This window comes from Armigeres subalbatus, chromosome 1 (genome assembly GCF_024139115.2).
Source record: "Armigeres subalbatus isolate Guangzhou_Male chromosome 1, GZ_Asu_2, whole genome shotgun sequence".
Lineage (NCBI taxonomy): Eukaryota > Metazoa > Arthropoda > Insecta > Diptera > Culicidae > Armigeres > Armigeres subalbatus.
The window spans coordinates 155228496-155249752 of NC_085139.1; the positions used below are offsets into that span (position 1 = coordinate 155228496).

Consider the following 21257-nt stretch of genomic DNA (forward strand, 5'->3'; position numbering starts at 1 on the left):
ACGTTGGTCCACAAAAGGCGAGCAATCCTTCCGATCCTCTGATTGTCTGCAGCAACCAAACACAACACTCCAAAAGGCCACACAGGCGACGGCAAAGAATCACCTAAGCAGTTTCCTTTTCAACACACGGGTCTCTACCCGGTCAATTAAACCACTTTTACGATGGCGTTCCGCGCCAAAAAAACAAAGTACCGAACAATTAGCAATCGGTATATTGTCCGCAGTAGCTCGATGGCCGATATCACACACAATTCACGCACTGAAATTGCTCAACGGGCCCGACAAATCCGGTTCGAAGGACCAAAATGTTGGGAATCTTCCCGTTTGCACCCGCGGAAACTTATTCGGAACGCGAATAATTACACTTTGTGATACGGTCACTAGCGAAATTTATTTCCACCGAAAAACACTTAATTGTGGACTGTAAATAACTTTATTGATCTACGAGGTCGTACGGTCGACCGATAGCAACACCGGCGGCGGTTGGGAGATAACTAACTATCGCTACCTATCAGTGATGCTGCGAGAGCGCATCACTGATCGCCTATCTCTCGATTCGCACATATCAGCTGGTTTTCGCATTTTTGCACATCGCACGGCCGTCGCTACGCAGCTGAGTGCTTCACAGTGGCGTACCGTGTTTGTGCCCTTACTTGCTTTAACACTATGTAAATGCTCAAACATGTTCAGCGTCAAAATAATTGAGGAGAAGAGGTAAGACTTTGATAAACTGTAAATATATTTAAACACGCACCCACACAAACGCACACACATTCACTTATACACATACACAAATACACATATACATACATACACTGATGGCCATAGGTATTCGTCATATTTTTATTGTAATCTACATGACAAATACTTTTGTCTATCAGTGTACTCACATACACACATATATACATATATCACTCATATACATACTCATATACATGCATACATAAACACGTACATTATTTTTATTATATATATTAGGTATCTATATTATTGAAAGCGTTTGGTACGGGAGGTCCATGCTTTCTTCCTTTCCTCTCGATTCCAAGCTATTGAGTGACTTCAGGCATTCCTTAAGCCACTCAATATCTAGGAGTCATCTTTGCGGTACATACTGTGTAGTTGGCCTGGCCATATGAAAAGAAAAATGACGGAATTCAAAAACCGTCATTTTCCAGGATGCTTTGAAGTATTGGCTACGCAAGTATGAGATTAGATTAGATTAGATTAGATACCAGCTTTAAGCTGCAAAAGTAGAGGGTCTTTTTTGTAACGAAATTTTAACCCAAACTTGTTCGATGTGCATGTATTTGTTGAGAAAAAATTGAGATGCATTAAGCTTACGGTAAACAGCAATTAATACTTCTCCTCCGAAACATCTAGAGCTATTGCGATTGGATCGATACTTGCGAAATACTGTATAATCCGGATCAAAGAGTTGTCGAAATGCTATCTAACCATGTCTCAGTTGATACGATGATATCATATGGTAAATTTTACGTTCGCGGATGGTAGTGACCGAGTACATTTCTCGTATGACGATTAAAACACGAGTAGTTGCAACTAGGAAAGTATCTATTTTAGTACGAAGCCCTCTGACGTTCTGGTAAAAAATGCATATTCCTTTAAAACACGGGGATGAGTTTAAACTAGTGTTTGGCGTGGTCGAGTTGATTGCAATCGGTACGTTCTGTTCGACGGAGACGTTTCGGAGCAAAAACGGTGCTGTACTTGACGAGTCGATGGAGATATTAACGGCCCTCGGTTTGTCATTTTTATGATTGAACTGCGTGGGGCATAGGCTGGTTGGTATTGTGTAGTTATTCGTCTGGCCGGAGGTTTCGTGTCTAAAAAAAGGCTTGATCACTATTCCTTGAGGTCAGAAATCTGGGGATATTAAAGTGTCAACTAGATAGTGTCTGACATAGAACTTGATTTGCATTACAATTAGATTTCTGAGATGCAAAGGTAGCGATATTTGCAGCTGTTTCGTGGGGTTGAAAAGGTGAAACATATAATACTATTTTCTAGGTTCTGTTCGAATTGTTCTGCCTATTATTAAGCTTAGGTGCTAACGTAATACTACTGTGTTAATACTGTTAATATTTTGTAGTTGATTTACACGAGCAGGAAGTGGAGGTGGCTGGTTAAGATAAGTTGAGGCAGTGGCGAGTGCAAGATTTTTTTATGTACAGGTTATATGACTTCGTCAGTAGATGGGAATAACCAGCGCGGGAGGGAAACATAAATTTTCAGTGCAAAGCGTAAACAAACGAGCATAAATTCCATACAAAAATCCAAGATGGCTGAGTTGGGGATATTTACAAGTCGGATAACCTGTACATAAAAAAATCTTGGGCGAGTGGTGCATATTGGTGGTTCGATGCGCACATTGCTGAATTCGTTGCATTCGTTGAGGTATCAATACGATGGAGTGATGAGACGGAAGGGGAAGTTTTGTGTAGCGATGGAGTTCATGTTCACGTTCGCGCTGGGCGCATAAGATACGTGCTGGATTTGATGTGTTTGCTCGAAATAGTCGAAGGGGGCTTGATTCTAGCTTGTGGTTTTGCTGGCGCAGTTGAGGATGGCATATTGATCATTCCTTACATATTTAGAGATCATTCCAAAGATTAATTATATTTTTTATTCACTGAAAAGATTACTTCGAGAATCATAGTTCAGGCCGAGGTTCAGACGAAATACCTGCAGCTGAACTCATCGATGATCCACTCAGGAATGTTACTTGATTGCAGAACACCCAGAGCTGTTTGATTCCTGGTTAATCTTCTGGGCAAAGACACTGATGAAATGATGGGATATTGATCTCAATTATCCATTCGCTCAGTAAACAAAGTGTAATGTTCGTCATGGAGAATCATTTTTCCACAGCGTTTGTTGTAGCAACACCTGCACAACGCGAACAAACCCCGAACTGCGCTGGTTATCAGGATCATCATCAAATGTCCAAATGATATCTTTTCAGAGTGCTCTTTGATTAGGGATAATATCAAGATAATATACTGTGCTCAGATGATATTGCAATGCCTGATCGGCCAATCTAGCTTGTTCATAATCGCTTGATTTGAAACATCACATTAATCACCAACGGCTCCATCAATTTCGTGCTGGATTTTTAAAAGTTTCGTCGGATCTTGAAGCATTCAAAAACGGTTTCTTCAGCTATCTCATTGCAAACTATTATAGCCTGTTTAGATGCCCGCCAAATAGTTATCAAATCTTATGCAAACGTATCCATTTTGCGTGGCCCTTCTCGCGTGTGCATCCGACAGCATGCTTTTGCAAACGAATGAAAAAATGCACTGAAACAAAAATAAAAAGTGGTGAAAAAGGGTGGTGAATTTACTCGAGTCACGCTGTCATCGTTTAGTTTGTTTACATTCCGCGTCTTTCATCAGTGTATTGGATTTGTCGTGATAAATACGTCGTCTTCGATTTGTTGAAGGTGCATTTCTTCGGTTATATGCTCTACCAAAAGAGGATTCATCACATTGTTTTATGGTAATTAATCACGTCCTCCGCAATCTTCATTTGCTGTCTCGTTGTAGGTGCTAATTGATTATATTAGATCATCCTGTTAGTAAAGTGAGTTCTCACAAACAAGACGAACTTTAATGGCTTTCCCGGCGTCAAATTCACAAGGTAAGTCGCATGATTAACAATCTACTTATCAAAAGCACTACAATTTCCTTCTACACAGCCGACGTCACCAAAAAGATTCTGGAGGATATTCAAATTAAGAAGCAGCTTCTTCAGAAAGGTGTAAGTCCGGTCACTTCCAATATCGGAGCTACACCGGCTGGTCTAACAATTCCTCAGGTAAGCTACGGTGGTTGTCCACTCTTGAGTGGGCGGCCCATCTTCAAACTGAGATACAGGAAATAAAATGTTCAATTTGTCGTGTTACAGAAAATACTTTTCAAATGATCTTACGACTCTTGCTGTTCTAATATTTTTCATTTTTAGGCATGAAATTGAAGCTATTTCAGATTTCAGGGAAGCTTGAAACAAGTAAAAGTTCACAAATCACAAAAAATAGAAACAAAACAAATTCTTTTTCATTGCTTTGTTTTTTTATGGGATGAATATCGGAGCTATGAGATGCAGTCCAGGAGCAGTAACCCTATGTAGATCGAGACATATATTCTTTCTTGTAATGTTGTTCTGGTAATAATTTATAGTGCATTGGGAACTTCTGTTCAGAATATACATACGCATTCATCTTCCCACCGTTGATGATGTCATTGTTTCCTGTGTATATTTCAGTACGTTCAGGCAACAACCCAATCTCAAGCCAATCAACCTGCTGAAAGCACTATTAACGCTACAACTAAGGCGGTTTACAATCAGGCCCTCAGCCAATCTTACGGGTTCTTCATTCCGCAAGACTCGCTGTTTGGAAATAGCATCATACCGGTGCTGCCGCGATTCGAGAACACTCCCACAACCGGAACTGGCTCGGCTGCACCAAGTGGTGGTAAATAATGGCCTGTCTGAAGTTGAAAAAGTTTGAGGAGTTTCTGCAAACGGTCGATGGCTTCGAAAATCCCAAGGTGACGCTGGAACAGTACGTCACGCCGTCGCACATTGCCAGTCACATGTTGTATACGATCCAGACCAACTATGACGATCTCGAGAATAAACTGGTGCTGGATCTTGGATGCGGTGCCGGTATGCTAAGTGTGGGAGCAGCATTGCTAGGCGCATCGCACGTGATCGGAGTTGAAATTGACCCAGATGCAATTGAGGTGAGTTGCAGATCATGAGTGAAATTGTTCATTTCGTAAAAATGTTGGTTACGGCAAAATATAGGCAGTTTTCAGAATAGCACAGGAAAAAACCGATGCATGCTATTGATTTCTGATTCATACCATTTAATATATATTGTGCGAATGGAGGAGACGTTGATTTGCTGCGGAATACGGAATACAAATCGTAGTACTTTCTGGGGAACCGTGGAAAGGTGGTTAAGTTCACTGCAAGAAACTGCAAGACCTCGTTTAACCCTAATGCCCCTTATTTGTTATGTAATTCATCAAGTTCTGAGTTACAAATAATCAACAAACCATAACACATTTCACCTAAAATTTTGCCCAAAATGTCATATGAGCTCTGTTTACTGCACGATGTTGGGAATAGAGATCTTGTTCTCATAATTTTGAAATTGCTTTCTAAGGCCGGTCGCAATGCTGTTGGGTTTTGTATGGCGTGTTTGGAAATCAAACTGAAACTGAAACTACCAGTTTGCAACGCAGAGTTGTAATTTTATTTTTCGAGCACTTTTTGAAACTGATTTACAACTGCTCGACTGGTTTGTTGTAAATATGAGCAGATTTGAAACTGGAATGAAACTGAGTTTCAAATTCATTTAATAGTGTTTGTGTGTGTTAAATGATAGACAAACTCCTTATTGTTCGTATACGAGGTAAAAACTACCGCGAAAAATGTTAGTTTGTTTTGTTTTAGCTTTTTGGAAAAATAAAACCAAGTTTTATTTTATTTACAACTGTGCGTTGCGGGCACTAAGTTGTAGCTTTATTTTGACAGCTATAAATTTTATAACATCAAGCAGTACCAAACTGAAACTGCAACTTTAGTATTGGGACCGGCCTAATAACCTCACATTTCACATTACTAGTCTGATCTAGAATTCTCCAGGGAATCAAGTGGAGTTTTTTTTTGTCCATCGCACGATCAAAGGAGCTAAAATATTGCTCATTTTACCCCACATTGTATTATTTTCAAACTATTACCCACTAGGCCAAGATCTCCCGGAAAGCGTAACGAATAAGGGGAATTAGGGTAAAACGAGTTATAGTAGCTCCGTGCAGTGAAATTAACCACCTTTGCACGATTCCTCAGAAAGTTTTACGATTTGTGTCCAAATTTTAGGGCAACCCGCCTGTACTAAACCGAGATATTGAACTTATTTACGTTATGGTGAATTTTTCCCTTTTATGCGTTGGCAAAGCATGAATATATTTTCACATGTATTGATCACATCTATCGTTTGAAATTCCACGATCCTAAGTGGGTCGCTTGACGATTGTTTCGCATGATTTGATTCACTATTTCAGATCTTCAAGAGCAACGTCGAAGGATTCGAACTGGACAACGTGGACTGCCTGCAGTGGGATGTGCTAGAATTGAAGGGCATCGAATTCAATCTGAAATTTGATACGGTAGTCATGAACCCACCATTCGGCACCAAGCAAAACAGCGGCATTGATATGGAATTCCTGCGCATAGGATTGGCTCTTGCTGACCATAGCGTTTATTCGCTGCACAAAACTAGTACCAGGTGAGGTGTTGCGCGGAGTAGAGAACATTTGCAGTAGTGAGTGTTATTTTATTTATATTATTTGTTTGTGTTTTCAGGGATCACATTAAAAAGAAAGCAATTGAGTGGAAAGTGAAAGCCTACGTCGTTGCAGAACTAAAATACAATCTTCCTCAGACTTACAAATTTCACAAAAAGAATACTGTCGATATCGCTGTTGATTTATGGCGCTTTGAAGTTCGTTAATTATTTCACTGAGCATTTATTAACAACTATGTTTGATGAGCTTATAACCAAAATAACAGATTAATTTTTGTTTTCTAAAAATTAATACCGGACATGTCATCCTTTATCGGTTTATCGTAATAATAATCATCCTCCACGTTTTTATCCAATATTTTATTTACTCGAAAACAAGTCCCTGTGCCAGCGGAAGATCGGGCGAATGATTGACGGTAATCGTCGATCGTCTAACGTATTGCTTCCATGCATCGGATCCCGATTCGCGGCCACCTCCAGTATGTTTTTCTCCGCCAAATGCACCGCCAATTTCCGCACCCGATGGTGAAGTATTGATGTTGACGATACCGCAGTCCGAACCGCCCTCGCCGATCCACTGGAAATGTGAAAAAAGAATTTGTTAGCAAGTATAGACGTAAATCGTCGTCGGTCTGCAAGCCATCAAAATAAAGGCCAGAAAATTGTTTAGCAAGTAGGTTTTACTAGAGATGTCGTAAAATCTCAATTAATCGATTAGTAACTAATCGATTACTCTCGATGCTTGACGATTATTGAATCGATTCATCGTTGGAAGGTAATCGATTCAAAATTAATCGATTATCACAACGATAAATCGATTAATCGAAGTAATCGACATCTTATAGCTGTCGTAAAATCCCGAGTAATCGATTAGTAACTAATCGATTACTCCCGATTCTTGTCGATTAATGAATCGATTAATCGTTGGGAGGTAATCGATTCAAAATTAATCGATTATCGCAACGATTAATCGATTTATCAAAGTAATCGATTAATTTACGACATCTCTAGGTTTTACGTGCTGCAATTGAAAATAAACGATGGTTTGTTTTTAAAATCTAGGAGTTTAAAAAAAAGTTCACTAATTCTTTCAGAAAATTATACGGGATTTCTTCAAAGACTTCCTTTGATAGTTCTTTCAAAATTTCCTTCGGTAATTCTGCCAGAAAGTCCTTCAGTAATTCTTTCAGAAATTCTTGTATGTATTCCTTAACGAATCCTTCCAGAATTTCCCGGAAATTATTCATTGAGTTCCTTTGGTTATTCTTCTAAAGGAATATCTTTAGGCAGTCTTCCACGGAGTGGAATAGTAGGCCTTGTGCAGGAAAGACGTGTTTTAAGCAGATGATCAGAAGCATCTATCGGAAATGGTGACCGTCCAGCGGTCATGTGATACCAGCAAGATTAAGCTACGCCGCATGACGAACCACGGACCATATGCTATTAATCAGCAATCTAAGTTTGAAGACTAAGGTCAACTATTTATTTGTTTTATAAAGATTTACTGGCGGGACTCTGAATAGGGTAGAAGCCTCTGCACCAGGCCTTTGATGATACCGTTGCATAATTCCTTTCGAAGCAGTTTTCCAGCCGTACATGGAACAGACGTCTATTGTCATTGTACGCGCTAAAAATCCACCGAAGCAGTTTTTTCGACTCACGTGGAACATGTTGCCCAATGCTTCATCGTAGAAACTGAGTCGAGTTTTTTTTATCAAATATAAGCAGGTGCTCAATCCCCGACTTATAAAAATGACAAGTTAAGCAGTTTTCCAGCCGTACCAAAATTATGTCGTCCATCAAGCCACTAATTAACTGGCTCAAAAGACATTATATTTACAACTAATTTACTAATATAATTTACAACTAAATAAAAGGGAGAAAAAAAGAAAACCAGTTGTGTTTTGCAGAAATAACGGCACAATGATCGTCAAATTAAGATTTAGGTGATTTTTCATATAACGGAAATTGCAACTTGTAACTATTATGCAGTGTACCTCTAAAAAGTATTAAAAAGTTGTTAAAAGTAAGCACTTTCTTCACCACGTTACTTATAACTGTGTAAATTTAGTGCGCGTATAATCTTGTAACCTCTAGCAATCGCGCGAACATCGAAATTTTGTTTTTTTAGCAGGCAGAACAATCGCGCGATTATCGGAACATTTTGTTCTGCTTTGTGCTGCCGATAAGTCAATTAATGTCGAAACGGATGTCGAAACTGCATCGCGAGTAGTGCGCATCTATGTCATAGCCGTGCGCCATCATGCGCACCACTCGCAATCTCGAAAAAATCGCTTGGTTATAGAATACAACTGGGTACATATACCCGGGCAGAAGCCATGAGCAAAATAACAAAACATGATATGGACTTGATTGATATAAGAGATAAAAGAACAGGTTACAATATCAAAAATTTGCACCGAAATATCAAGATATGTTATGGGTAAAAATAAATCAATGGCACATGATATTGATCACTTATTACAAATAGCATAACTTGATCTCCTCATGATATATTGGTGCAAAATATTAATATTGTCGTCTGATCTTTTATCTCTTATACCAATCATGTACATATCTCATTTTTCTATCTTATCAATATTTGATATTTGAGCTATTTTCGTCTACTCGGGTAAGTATCCGTCTTAAAGTAAATTTCGCAATGCGCGTTTTTATCATGATTTGACGATTTGACACAATGCACTGCCAGTGCACTGGAGAAGTCCGATTAGGTGATTTCGAATCATAACAATCATGATGCAACGCGCACCAATATATCCAATGACAAATGGAACTGGAAACGTTTTATTATTCAGGATTCGGGTTGACACCCCGAGAAGCACAAGGCAGACAACAATAGTTGCAGCAACTTGATTGGGACTGATTCTGGTCACATATGAGTTGCAGTAACTTATTGGAACAAGTGTGCTGCTAGAGTCTGACCTAGGTTTAAAAACAAATTCGACATTACTCTCAACGACTTCTCGGAGTAGTTGGGGATCTCAGCTGACGATTTTATAGACAGAAACATGAGATTTCAGGATTCGGCAACATACTAAACATCGAACTCAAACACATGAGTACCCGAAAAGCTGCGTCATTTAAACAAAGAGAACAGCAAGGGTCCAAAGTTGCTATCCTGGGGAACGTCAGGCATGTTTTTAAATTACGCCGATTCATGAGAGCCAATTTCAACACGAAGTGATCGGTTTGTCAGATAAGACTAGAACCACTCAACAGAGGCCGATGAAGCACCGTTTCATTCAAGTTCCCTGAGATGCATTCGATGATCCATGCTGTCGAATACAGCCTTCAAGTCTAGATAAACTGCGTCAATAGCCCGAATACAATGAGGAGAAAACTGAACAAGATTGGAAGCAACCAATCTTTTGGGGAAAACTCATGCTGGCCACTAGATATGTACTGCTTGCAACTATTAAGCAATTAGGCAATGATAATAATTAAAAAAAAATCGAACAAGCGCTCAGCGAAGTAATACTACAATCCAATGCTAATATTTCGCTCATCACCTTTCTTGTATATCGGGAAAAAATACGAACTATTTTAGCTTATAGGGAATACACATTGATGAAGTGAATGATTGAAATATTTCGTGAGAGGAGCTAGCAGTGTGGATTGACATCTTTTCAGTAGTGCTGGTGGAATACCATCCGGGCCAGAACTACACAAAAACTTTAGCTTTTCGATGGCTTTGACTACTTCCTGTTCTGATATATCTGTCATTTCAAAGTTGAAGACGTCTTGAGAGGTGTCCTCTACAATTGGCTCGAGTGTTATTTAATAAGATGTTACCGATGAATGAGATCGTGTGTAGCAGTCCTAGGATTCGAGAAACTATCAGAAACATAAAGGTGCATTGGACGAGAGTACTTGCCAGTGGATAGAGTTCGGAAGCCCCTATCCCCAGACTAATACGCAGGACCGGAGTGGCTGGTGGTCGTTGGCAGAATGGGCCCAACTGCAATAGGCGGAATAGGAGCTTTCTCAGTGCAGCTGGCAAAAGTGCGACCCGGTGTACAGTAATTGGACATCAGAAGCAAACAAGGGTATCGACTGAAAATGACGAATGGATAAGGATACGATGTGCTTGGAAAAGAAGAATACTTGTTCGTGGCGGGAGTTCGTGAGATCCCCTTTCTCAACGCACATGCAGGACCGAGATGGCTGCAAGTCGCTAACTGGGACGGCTCGACTACGGACAAAAGGATAGAGACTTGCTCACGTCATTTGGGAAGTATGCGTCCGGGATTAGAGCTGGGATGTTGTGGTAGACAATCTACTCCATGAGCATAACTTGAGCTGTCGAAATTTCCAGAGAAACGATAAGCACTCCAGCGGGTGTTAATAGCCAAAAATGTCCTTTCGATCTGTTGTCACTTTGAAGAGTAATCTTTTGGGTCATGTAGACTTAGATAGCGTTTTTTCTTCCAACTCAATATCCATGCCAATTTAGAAAGGGGTCGTACACTAATTACGTAAGCACTTATGAAGTGGGAGTCTGCCATTTTCTTACGCGTGGGGGAGGGGGGTTGAAAAACACAGAACAATTGAGATGGTCAAACGCAAAGGGCACTTACACCCCTTTGCGTTTGACCATCTCAATTGTTCTGTGTTTTTCAACCCCCCTCCCCCATGCGTAAGAAAATGGCAGACCCCCACTTCATAAGTGCTTACGTAATTAAAACTTAGTTTTAAGAAAAATGGGTGCAAAGTTTTTCAATATTTTTTCGTTACATACAATTTGTATGGAGGTTCAAAAATTACTAATTTTCTGTGAATTTTCACATTTATTATGAACATTGTACAAACTATATCGTCATATTGCCGCAAAGTTCTAGAACCAAAGAATTTTTTGCTATAGTCAACTCAATTTAGACAAAAATGTCACTTACATACACTCCTCTACTTCTAACCCCCTCAATTGCTTACGTAATAAGTGCACGGCCCCAAAGAGACGAACGACAAAATGTCAATATCTTTTCCTTTGGCAACCAGTCAATCAACTTTAATAGCGTTCCTAACAATAGCCTTTAATGTCGTTTAGAAATATTATCGCAAGATTTACTGAAAAGTCTGTGACTTCTGGCGACTGGCGGATTGATTTCAAAAAGCTTGCAAGGCTTAGAAGTAAATGAGCTAGATTTGATCAATTTGTTGATCAATTTGTTGATTATTTCGAATTTGTTTTTATTTTAGCCTTTATCTTATATAATCTTTCATGTTTAAAGCTTCGCATAATGTCGCTGTGAGAAATCAAGATATCCACTTGTCCGGCTTCATAAGGTACGAGTTGTGTTTCGAACACGTGCATCATTGTTTTTGTGCACGAATAACACATCTAAAACAGTTGTTTACTTTTGATTAATACTTCGAAAGCATCCAACGCAATGCCGCAGTATCGTGGATGAAAAATAGCTTCACAAAAGCCTTGGTACTCAACCTGAATTTCGCCGATATCATTTGCATATGAACTACTAACGAAAGACGTTATAATGATATGGCAATGACAATATCATCTTCCAAGCAATTTTTGTGATGATATAAATCTCACGACCTTCCTTCTACCAAGCTTCCGTATGAAGAGAATGGGAAGAAAAAACACACAAACTACGAGTTACTTGAGCTTGAGCCTGATCGACTGCCCGTAGTTGCTACTCCAACAGATGTTTGCTTGAGACTAGCACCCACCTTCAATGTACAAGTACTGGTGATATCATTTGTTAGGTCACACTGACGTCTTCTATCACTTCAGCTTGCAAGTCAATGTAGGGACGCGGGAGGAAATGAGGATGCAATCACTCGCCCACTGCAAGCCGAATATACCTCTGCACTTGCCACAAGTTCTGATGGAATTTGTTAGAGTTTTTTGGTTAGGTTCGAGGGGCAGAGTTTCGTCTTGGCTAACGAATGTGATAGGAGACAGTAATTGATGGAATTTCTTATTGGATGTAGGAAACCAGCTTATTTGTGTTTTCGTGAAATTTCGTATGCTATTATCGGCTTTTTAGTCTTATAAAGCAGCTAAAACGATATTGCATCTATTTTTCGACGTTTCGGTGTATATTTCACCTTTCTCAGGGATTTAGAGGCTATGTTTTGTTGTGTATGTGTGTGTCACAACAAAACGTAGCCTCTAAATCTCTGAAAAATGTGAAATATTCACCGAAATGTCGGAAAATATACGCAATATCGTTTAAGATGCTTTATAAGACTGGAGGAGCCGATAATACAGGGTGGCCAGTGAGTCGGGAAATCGGGAAATGCGGGAAATATGCGGGAAGTGAAATTCCATGCGGGAAATGCGGGAAAAAGTCGGGAATTTCTTTAAATTATACAAAAAATCGGGAAAAAGTCATCAGTTGTTCTTTTTATTAAATCATGTATAAATATCCTAGTGTAAAAAATGAAAAAAAAAAATACTGTTTTAAATGCATATGTTTCTCCACGTAACGTTTGAAACAATTTGAGGTATCCGGCTTTGTCAAATCTATTTACATAAAAACGAATTTCTTTCTGTCTGACCATTATAGACTCGGAAACTGAACCGATCAGCGTAAAAATTTGAATGCAGACTGCAGAGGTTTTTGGGGTCGGGAAAGATTCTTAAGATGGTTCGAGACTCTGCCCCCTTTGTAAAGGAAGGCTACCATACAAATGAAACACCAATTTCTTTATAACTCAAGAATTAATCAAGCAAATGGAAGCAAATCTGGCATGTGAAGGTTTTGGAAGGGAAGCTATGTTTCGGTGGTGGTTTAAAACAGAAACAGAAATTTCTGCATAACTCGAGAACTAATCAGAGAATAAATCAATTTTAGGCGAAATAATGTTCGTCGAGTCTGCTATTGTATAATGAAAATGATATTGAAACCAGAATTCTTCAATATCTAGAGCTGTTATCGGTAGTGATGATGGAAAGCAACATGCCACCTACGCTTCGGCAGGTTTCTAAGACCAAGGATATCTCAGAGAGTCCATGAAAAAGCTTATTAGGATTTCGTTGCAGCTTGTGAATTCATAAAGAGGATGCTTGATCAATATTCTCTTGGAAGCGACTCGAGTTTTGTCGGGAGACTTGTCGACAGTTTCGAGTATATCCAATTATGTTCAATTCCACACATCTCAAGAATCTCTAGTAATTCGTTGTTAATATCTTAATTTTGCCACATTTCGAATTATGCGTGACTCCAATCCCATCAGAATCATTGCCCAGTGGATCGCTCATGATTCGAATCGCGATTTGCATCATTGCATGATTTTTACGTGTTCTTCATTATTGAATGTATTGAATTATTTTTTTTCGCTTATAACAATGGCAAATAAATCCTTATGTAAACAAAACATACGCCTCGATTGCGTTTTGATGCTTTTTAGAGCGATGCGGTTCTGTCCGAGAAACTCAAGCGCACTGCGCTCCCTATAGAATCGCAAGCGAGTTCACTCGTGCGTGAAGCCTCGATGATTGAGATTTGAGTATGATTCTACCAACACTGACAGGAGAAGTGCTTTAGATCGATGAACAGTGTCAGATCGTACACCAGCTTAAGGATGATGGAAGTACTGGCATAAATAATAAATTCTGATGCCATAATGAGATCAGGATCTGTAGCAATAGTGGAAATAATCATATCAATAATACATCACTGGTCAAGGTAAAATAAGTCTCAAGAACTGAAAATAGATTGAGGTAAAAATTAGAGATTGGTAACAAGCAGTGAAGAACATGAAGGTTATTTTTATTGCAGCAGTTTAAGAGATGAATCTCTATACTAAAAAAAAGGATTTGCAGCCCTACACGTCTCTGAGTGATTTGAAACGGGCGTGTAGGCTGGCTCATCTCTGAAGTTTGAAAGTGTTGGAGAAGATGGATGTCAAAATATTGGCAGACCCAAAATTCTCTCAAAGAATGCTTCAATATATTTAAAGTTAACTATAGACCAACATTTGAAAGGGGCGTAACAGCCAAAATTTATTCTTCCCGGTTCCTCGTCTACATACATGGACAAAGAACTGTGAAGAATAAACTTTGGCTGTTACACCTTTTTCAAATGTTGGTTTAGAACTATCAATTTTAAATATAGTAAGAGGTTTTGAAAACTTACCTTAAATTAGCCAAAGAATCAAAATAAATTAAAAGCAATTTTAAAATAAAATATAATCACCCACGATTTTTTTTAAATTAGAATAGAAATTTCTATTTTAAATCTTCAAAATTATATCGGGAATTTTTCAAAAATATCGGGAAAAAGTCGGGAAATATGCGGGAATTTTAAAATGGAAGATAAGTGGTCACCCTGAATTGCAAACACAATTGAGGACAACAGTCAAAAGCATCTCCTCAAATATAGAGAAATATACAATGTAGGAGAATTGAACAAACCTGGGATTTAATCCACGGCCTTCTGCGTATGAGGCAGAAGCGGTGGCCACATAACTATTACGCCCGTTCTGCAAAACACAAACTGCAAGTTGTAAAACAAAACAATTTGCAATACAACCCAAACTTGAACCCCCCGGGGTCAAAAGAAGGTCAGCTTTGTTGAATATAATCCTGAATTTAAAAAAAAACACATTAATAAAGATTTGAAAAAAAAGGTCATCCAGGTTTGCCTTCAAAATCAATCATTTGCATTCCAGGTGATCCTAGCAGATCCAGGTGATGAACACTTTAAGTTGACCGGAAACCGGTTCTTCGAATGTGTTGTTTGGCCAAAACAAACATTTGGCCACCCATGGGCAATAAAACGCACAAGCGATTATTTTGCTTATTGATTGCTGAACTAACTATTTGAATGAAACGCCGTATGAGTATTGCGCAAATTTGTCAATAGCAGAATATACTCTTGCATCTCATGCAAGATCGTGTACATACATCTAGCAGAATGGTCAACATTACTGAAATCAATTACTCACCTGGAATGCTGATCCAATGTTTGTCGTAAACAGCGAAGACGACAGTCCATGGTCGACTTCATTGTTCCACTCGATGGCTTCGTTTAGGTTCTTCGCCTTCAGAATATACACAATAGGCGCAAACGTTTCCTTGTGCACCACCGGAGAATTATGCGGCAGGTTGGTAATGATAGTAGGTTCAACGAAAAATCCTGGTCTTTCAATCACTTTTCCACCGCATTCAACTTTGCCTCCCAGTTTAACAGCTTCTGCTAATGTTTTCTTATAATTGTCAACGGCTTGTTGGTTGTGCAGTGGACCATACAGAGTCGATTCCTCCAGCGGATGGCCAACACGTTTGAGCAGATTGTTGTAGCGTTTGACCAGCTTGGTTACAAATTCGTCATACAGTTTTTCGTGGATGATAAGACGGCGAGTGCTCGTGCAACGTTGACCTGCGGTTCCTATACAACCAAAGAAGGCAGCATCCAGAGCCATATCAGTTGGTGCGTCGTCATTGATAATGAGAGCATTGTTGCCGCCAAGCTCGAGCAAAAATTTTCCGAATCTGCGTTGTACTTCAACACCCACCTCACGACCGACTGCAGTGCTGCCAGTGAAGGACAGAAGCTTAACTCGTTCATCGGCTACCATCTTCTTGCCAACATCGGTACCTCCTTGACAGAGTGTTACCACCGGTGGCAAATTGTTTCGTTTTAATACATCTGTGACTATCTTAGTGGTGGCGATGGACACCAGCGGAGTACTTGGCGCTCCCTTCCAAAGAACAGAGTTGCCAACTGCCAGCGCAATAGCCGTATTCCATCCGAATACAGCGCATGGGAAATTAAAAGCAGAAATTACTCCCACCAGCCCTAATGGATTCCACTTCTCTATAATGGTATGCTTCGCTCTTTCAGATGGAAGAATCTGTCCAGCGAACATTCTTGACAGACCAACGGCATAATCACAGATATCTACGAATTCCTGAACCTCGCCAACACCTTCGGCCATAATTTTACCCATTTCAAGCGATACTAGCTTACCGAGCGGCTCGCGATATTTTCGCAGCTCATCGCCAATCTGGCGCACTATTTCCCCCCGATATGGGGCCGGTAGATTCTTCCATTGGTGATACGCGCTGGTGCCAACCTGTAGACACTTTTCCAGTTCGGCAACGGTGCCGGTCTTCACTTCTGCGATTACATCACCACTGGCTGGGTCAATGGATTTGATAACTTCGCCCGTTCCGGTCCACTCGCCATTGAATACGCCGCTGTTCACCTTGCCGAGACCGAGATCCTTGAGGAACGAATACTTGCTGTTCTCCACCAAATAAGTAGAAGCCATTCTTAACGTATTGATGCGAAGTCCTTTTGCGATCTGGTCTCCTCGGACCGCTCCTGTTCGTAGCACGGTGGAAATCATACTGCAAGGAAATAGATCGAAAGAGGCACTGTACTGGCTCGCACGTATTGAATACTGTACTGACGCAAGGAGAATATTTTTCTCCTACAACGTGTAGGATTGTATTGAAGTATGGAGGCAGAAATGGTTATCTCCGTTATCATTGCCACTCATTCAAGTGCCCATGTGCCATGCCTACCTCCAGCGAATGTGTCTTATCAGAACAAGTTGTTATTATTGTACAATGGGTTTTATTTGTTACCAGCTTCGCAAAATAGGCTTATCTGGGATGGATGCAAGTTTCATTGAAATTGTCGTTAGGAGATTATTACTCCTGTGTTTCTAGGCATAGCTCGAAGTGAGTACCTGGTTGTCTCGGTGTATAGAATTATCATCGGGATGAAATAAATCATCGCACTGTTTAAAACATTCTAAACATTCTGTTTGTAGGAGACAATGTTGCGGAGCATTTTAAATATGTTTCGACTCTTGCATCTATGGGTCAATCCACTATATGAATTTAGGAATTAATTTTGTGTGCACGGCTTAATGAATGCAAGTTCCAAGCTTAGTTTTATATTAGTGCGTAATTGCGTTGGTCGATTTCACTTTACAGTTTCTTAAGGATCTTAAACTTCATGCGGCATTGGCAAGTTGTGCCAATTTTTCCTGCTGGGCTAGGGTTAAAACGTTCCATGTTCCTATTATTGTTCGTTGTTTCGCGCTAAGAGTTGTTGCCGTAAAATCAGTTCAAGAACTGCTCATTTTTCCACCTCACTGTAACAAATCCATCCCATCGTGAAATGAAATAATAAAGCCCCATTTCCGCTTAATACTGAAGATCAAAAATTAGAAACATACCAATTTTCGTTTCCTTATTTTGTATTTCATAGGACGAACACCGGTTCGTCTCTAATCTACTTCTTAAACTCGACTAACAAACTATTTTCTAAAATTAAGACACATAGCATGAATTTAAAACAAATGTAAATGACCATTTATGCTTACTGGTGCTGAAATATTTATATATACGTTATAACAATAAGAACACTTATGGATCTCAGCAACAACACACTTATGGATAAGAAATGTTTCCAAGTGTAACATACTATCAGAAAACTTCATTTTCTTGGACTTTATTTTAAGAAAGAGCAAAAAATACGTCCTAATATTGGTTCAAAGGGTGTGTAGTTAGTAATGGCTATGGCTACTAGCATGCTACCTCACTGTATTAATGATAGTAATAACATTTTGTGCAGCTGTTTGAAATTCAGCTCAAAGGTAGCATTATCGTTTCAGAGGGTGTGCCGAAGCGCAAAAACTTGACTGGAGTACCAGTCCTTGTCCTACTACTGTGTAACATATGCCTTACATGTTTGAGAGATGAATTCATACAATCTTATCTAATTGCACTACATAAAATAAATTAGGAGAGATATGCTGCATCAAACGGACCGTGTCATAGGGTGCACAGGGTGGATTTGAAAATGAAGACACTTATTTTACATACCTGTTTCAATCAGCACCGGAATTGCGTTCTATTTAGTGTACTGCACTCTCACAACACATTCGACGTGCACTGTCCCTGAGATCACTGTAAAAACTAAATCCAACATAATATGCTACACTGGCAAAGCAGCATGTTCGCCGGGTACAGCAAGTACGGAATTTTTGTTCGACTTGAAATTAGTCATTAGTAATGATTTCAAATATGTTAAGTAAACGCAATATATTATTTACGAAATTCAACTGAATGGAATAGAAATCCAGATATTTGCGGAATAAATTAGGGGAACATCATTTTACTTTAGAATATGGGTATGCCGAAATTAAAACAGAAAACTACTGAGATCATTCACCACTACTTGAACTTAAAATTCAATTTAACAAAATTCAAGCTGCATAATATTCAGCGTGAACTGTTTTGACCAGCAACCAGAAAAATGCAATTTCTCGTGGACCCTGTTCATTGCCCACGAGAAGGCAAGGAAGAATCAGAAAAGAAATGATAAGCGAAATACCGGTCCTGTTGCTACAGTCTGCATGTAAACAGAGAGGACGATGATAACGCATATGAATAACTCTACGAGTATACTCGTTACGAGTATAGGTTCCCGAACTGAATTGGTTGTTGATTATTATCTTTGTTCAAAGAGACTTTCGTCTGTTTTCTGATACGGTTTGGAATCTGTTTTAAACTTCGCAAATCTGGCATAGGCGAATGCAAAGAATCATCTTTGTAGATTTGTAAAACAGATAGGTTTGAATGCTAATACTATTCTTTCAGGTTTTGTTTCTGTCCGGACTCAATCTTTCTTCACTAAAAAAGATGGTAGGATATTCTATTAATTTGATATACAGATATTGAAGGGACCATCGACTCATGGAAATATAGAGATGTGGAGTAGAAAATCTGTGGAAAGTTGTTCGAAAGGACCATCACAGTAACCCAGAAAATATTTTTTAATATGGCATCATTTGCTTCCATGTGTCGATATCGAGTCATAGAACATCGAGTCATGGAGGTTTGACTGTATTATGATAATTTTGAGAGATTTTAATTTGTTTTTCACTGATCTTCTGATGTATGTTACGAATTTGAGATTATGTCGATATAAATGTTGGAGTTTTTTTCTCGGAGTGCAGAAGAAATGGAATAAAAATCGTCCACATCCAGAACGCAACGTTATTGAACTTCCTCTCACACACTACTCCAAAGCAGCATCATAAGGAAAACATCGACTGAGATAGATACAATGCTCATTGTTGACCGAACAAAACTCGGAAGCGGTGGCTTTCAGAAAGCGAAAGCGGTGGCTCAGAACAAAAAATAAATAAAATAATTGGGTGCATGCAAGTGATTTAGTGTAAATCGATCGTTCCTAATTAACCATTTTCCAAAACCGGATTGCGGATAAGTTGGTGTCAGGCCATTTGGCCGAACAGGTCGTTTGGCCGAATGCCGTTTGGCCAAATAGTTGAAAAAAAATTGACCTCAGTTTACGAGTAGTCCTTCTTCCTACTTCCTTCTTCCTTCTTCCTTATTCTTTCTTCCTTTTTTCTTCTTTCTTTTTTTCCATCCTCTATCTTCCTTCTTCTTTCTTTCTCCTTCCTTCTTTCTTCTTCCTTCTCTCTTCTTACTTCTTCTTCCTTCTTTCTTCTGACTTCTTCTTCCCTCTTCTTTCTGCCTTCTTTCTTCTTTCTTCCTCCTTTTTCCCTATTACTTCCTCCTTCGCTTTTCTTCCTTTTTTTATTTCTTCTTTCTTTTTCAATCTTCCTTCTTCATTTTTCCTTTTTCTTTTTTACTTCTTCCTTCTCCTTTTTAGCTCTACCATCTTCCTTCTTCTTTATCCCTTTTTCTTTCTTCATTCTTCTTTTTTCGTTTTCGTTCCTTCTTTCTTCGTTTTTGTTCTTTCTACTTTCTTTCTTTTTCATTATTTCTTCTTTCTTTCTTTTTTATTCTTCCTTTTTACTTCTTCCTTCTTTATTCTTCCTTCTTCCTTCCTCTTTCTTCCTTCTTCCTTCTTCGTCCTTCCTTCTTCCTTCTTTCGTCTTCCTTCTTCCTTCTTCCTTCTTCCTTTTTCCTTCTTCCGTCTTCCTTCTTCCTTCTTCCTTCTTCTTTCTTCCATCTTCCTTCTACCTTCTTCCTTCTTCCTTCTTGCTTCATCCTTCTTCATCTTTCCTCCTACTTCCTTCTTCCTTCTTCTTTCTACCTTCTTCCTTTTTCCTTCTTTCTTCTTTCTTTCTTTCTTCCTTTTTTTCTTTTTCCTTCTTCCTTCTTCCGTCTTCCTTCTTCCGTCTTCCATCTTCTTCCTTCCTTCTTCCTTCATCCTTCTTCCTGCTTCCTTCTTCCTTCTTCCTACTTCCTTCTTCTTTCTTCTTTCTTCCTTCTTTCTTCTTTTCTCTTCCCTCTTCCTTCTCCCTTCTTACTTCTTCCTTCTGCCTTCTTCTGTCTTCCTTCTGCCTTCTTCTTTCTTCCTTCTTCCACATCCCCTCTTCTTCCTTCTGCTTTCTGCTTTCTGCTTTATTTTTTCTTCCTTCTTCCTTCTTCTTTCTTCTTTCTTCCTTCTGCCTTCTTTCTTTTTCCTTCTCCCTTCTGCCTTCTTCCATATCCCTTCTTGTTATTTCTTCTTTCTTCCTGATCCCTCCTTTCTGCCATCTTCCTTCACCCATCTTCCATCTTGCTCCGTACTTCTCACTTCCTAAGGAAACGTATTTCAACTATTCGGCAAAATGGCGTTCGGTCAAATAACCCTTTCGGCCAAACGACATTCGGCCAAATGACCCTAAACCGATAAGTTATACATCGCAAGCCAGAAGATTCCAGAAGGTCGATTGAGACACGTGTTAGCAGCAAACTCGGAAGTTCTAACATGTTCAGAGGAGTCCGTGCATGCATATGACCAGTAAAATCTACCGGACTGGATGACTTGGCTTCTCTTGCCTCGCGGTGAAACAATAGACGGTGCAATCATCGTAGAGGATAGTGGTCGGCCTGTTTCAATATCACACCCGGTGCAAGATACTCAAGCGCACAGAAGGCCTTTTGTTTCCAGTCCTGCACACAAGCCATTCGAGTATCGATCACGACCTACGCATG

The 21257-nt window shown here is 39.4% G+C and overlaps 3 protein-coding genes across 4 annotated transcripts in view; 2 read left to right on the forward strand and 1 right to left on the reverse strand.

The window, feature by feature from the left end:
* The first annotated feature begins 3632 nt into the window (after positions 1-3632).
* On the forward strand, positions 3633-4503 carry LOC134206650 (SOSS complex subunit C homolog). The gene is made up of 3 exons (XM_062682377.1): positions 3633-3660; positions 3719-3837; positions 4285-4503. Exons 1-3 carry the CDS (start codon positions 3633-3635, stop codon positions 4501-4503), a joined length of 366 nt encoding a protein of 121 aa, XP_062538361.1.
* LOC134205354 (rRNA N6-adenosine-methyltransferase METTL5) lies at positions 4033-6688 on the forward strand. Its single transcript, XM_062680535.1, has 4 exons — positions 4033-4185; positions 4285-4766; positions 6096-6319; positions 6397-6688. Exons 2-4 carry the CDS (start codon positions 4503-4505, stop codon positions 6542-6544), a joined length of 636 nt encoding a protein of 211 aa, XP_062536519.1. The 5' UTR covers positions 4033-4185; positions 4285-4502; the 3' UTR covers positions 6545-6688.
* Positions 6679-21257, reverse strand: part of LOC134205351 (putative aldehyde dehydrogenase family 7 member A1 homolog) — a 52373-nt gene continuing 37794 nt past the window's right edge. Inside the window, exons 1-3 of one of the 2 annotated variants that reach the window (XM_062680531.1) lie at positions 18168-18325; positions 15272-16679; positions 6679-6914 (exon numbers count right to left, since the gene is read on the reverse strand). In XM_062680531.1, the coding sequence (XP_062536515.1) occupies positions 6702-6914; positions 15272-16678 (1620 nt within the window). In that variant the 5' untranslated portion in view covers position 16679; positions 18168-18325 and the 3' untranslated portion in view covers positions 6679-6701. Of the gene's footprint in view, positions 6915-15271; positions 16680-18167; positions 18326-21257 lie in introns of those variants that run through there. The other variant, XM_062680530.1, reaches the window with a different exon arrangement.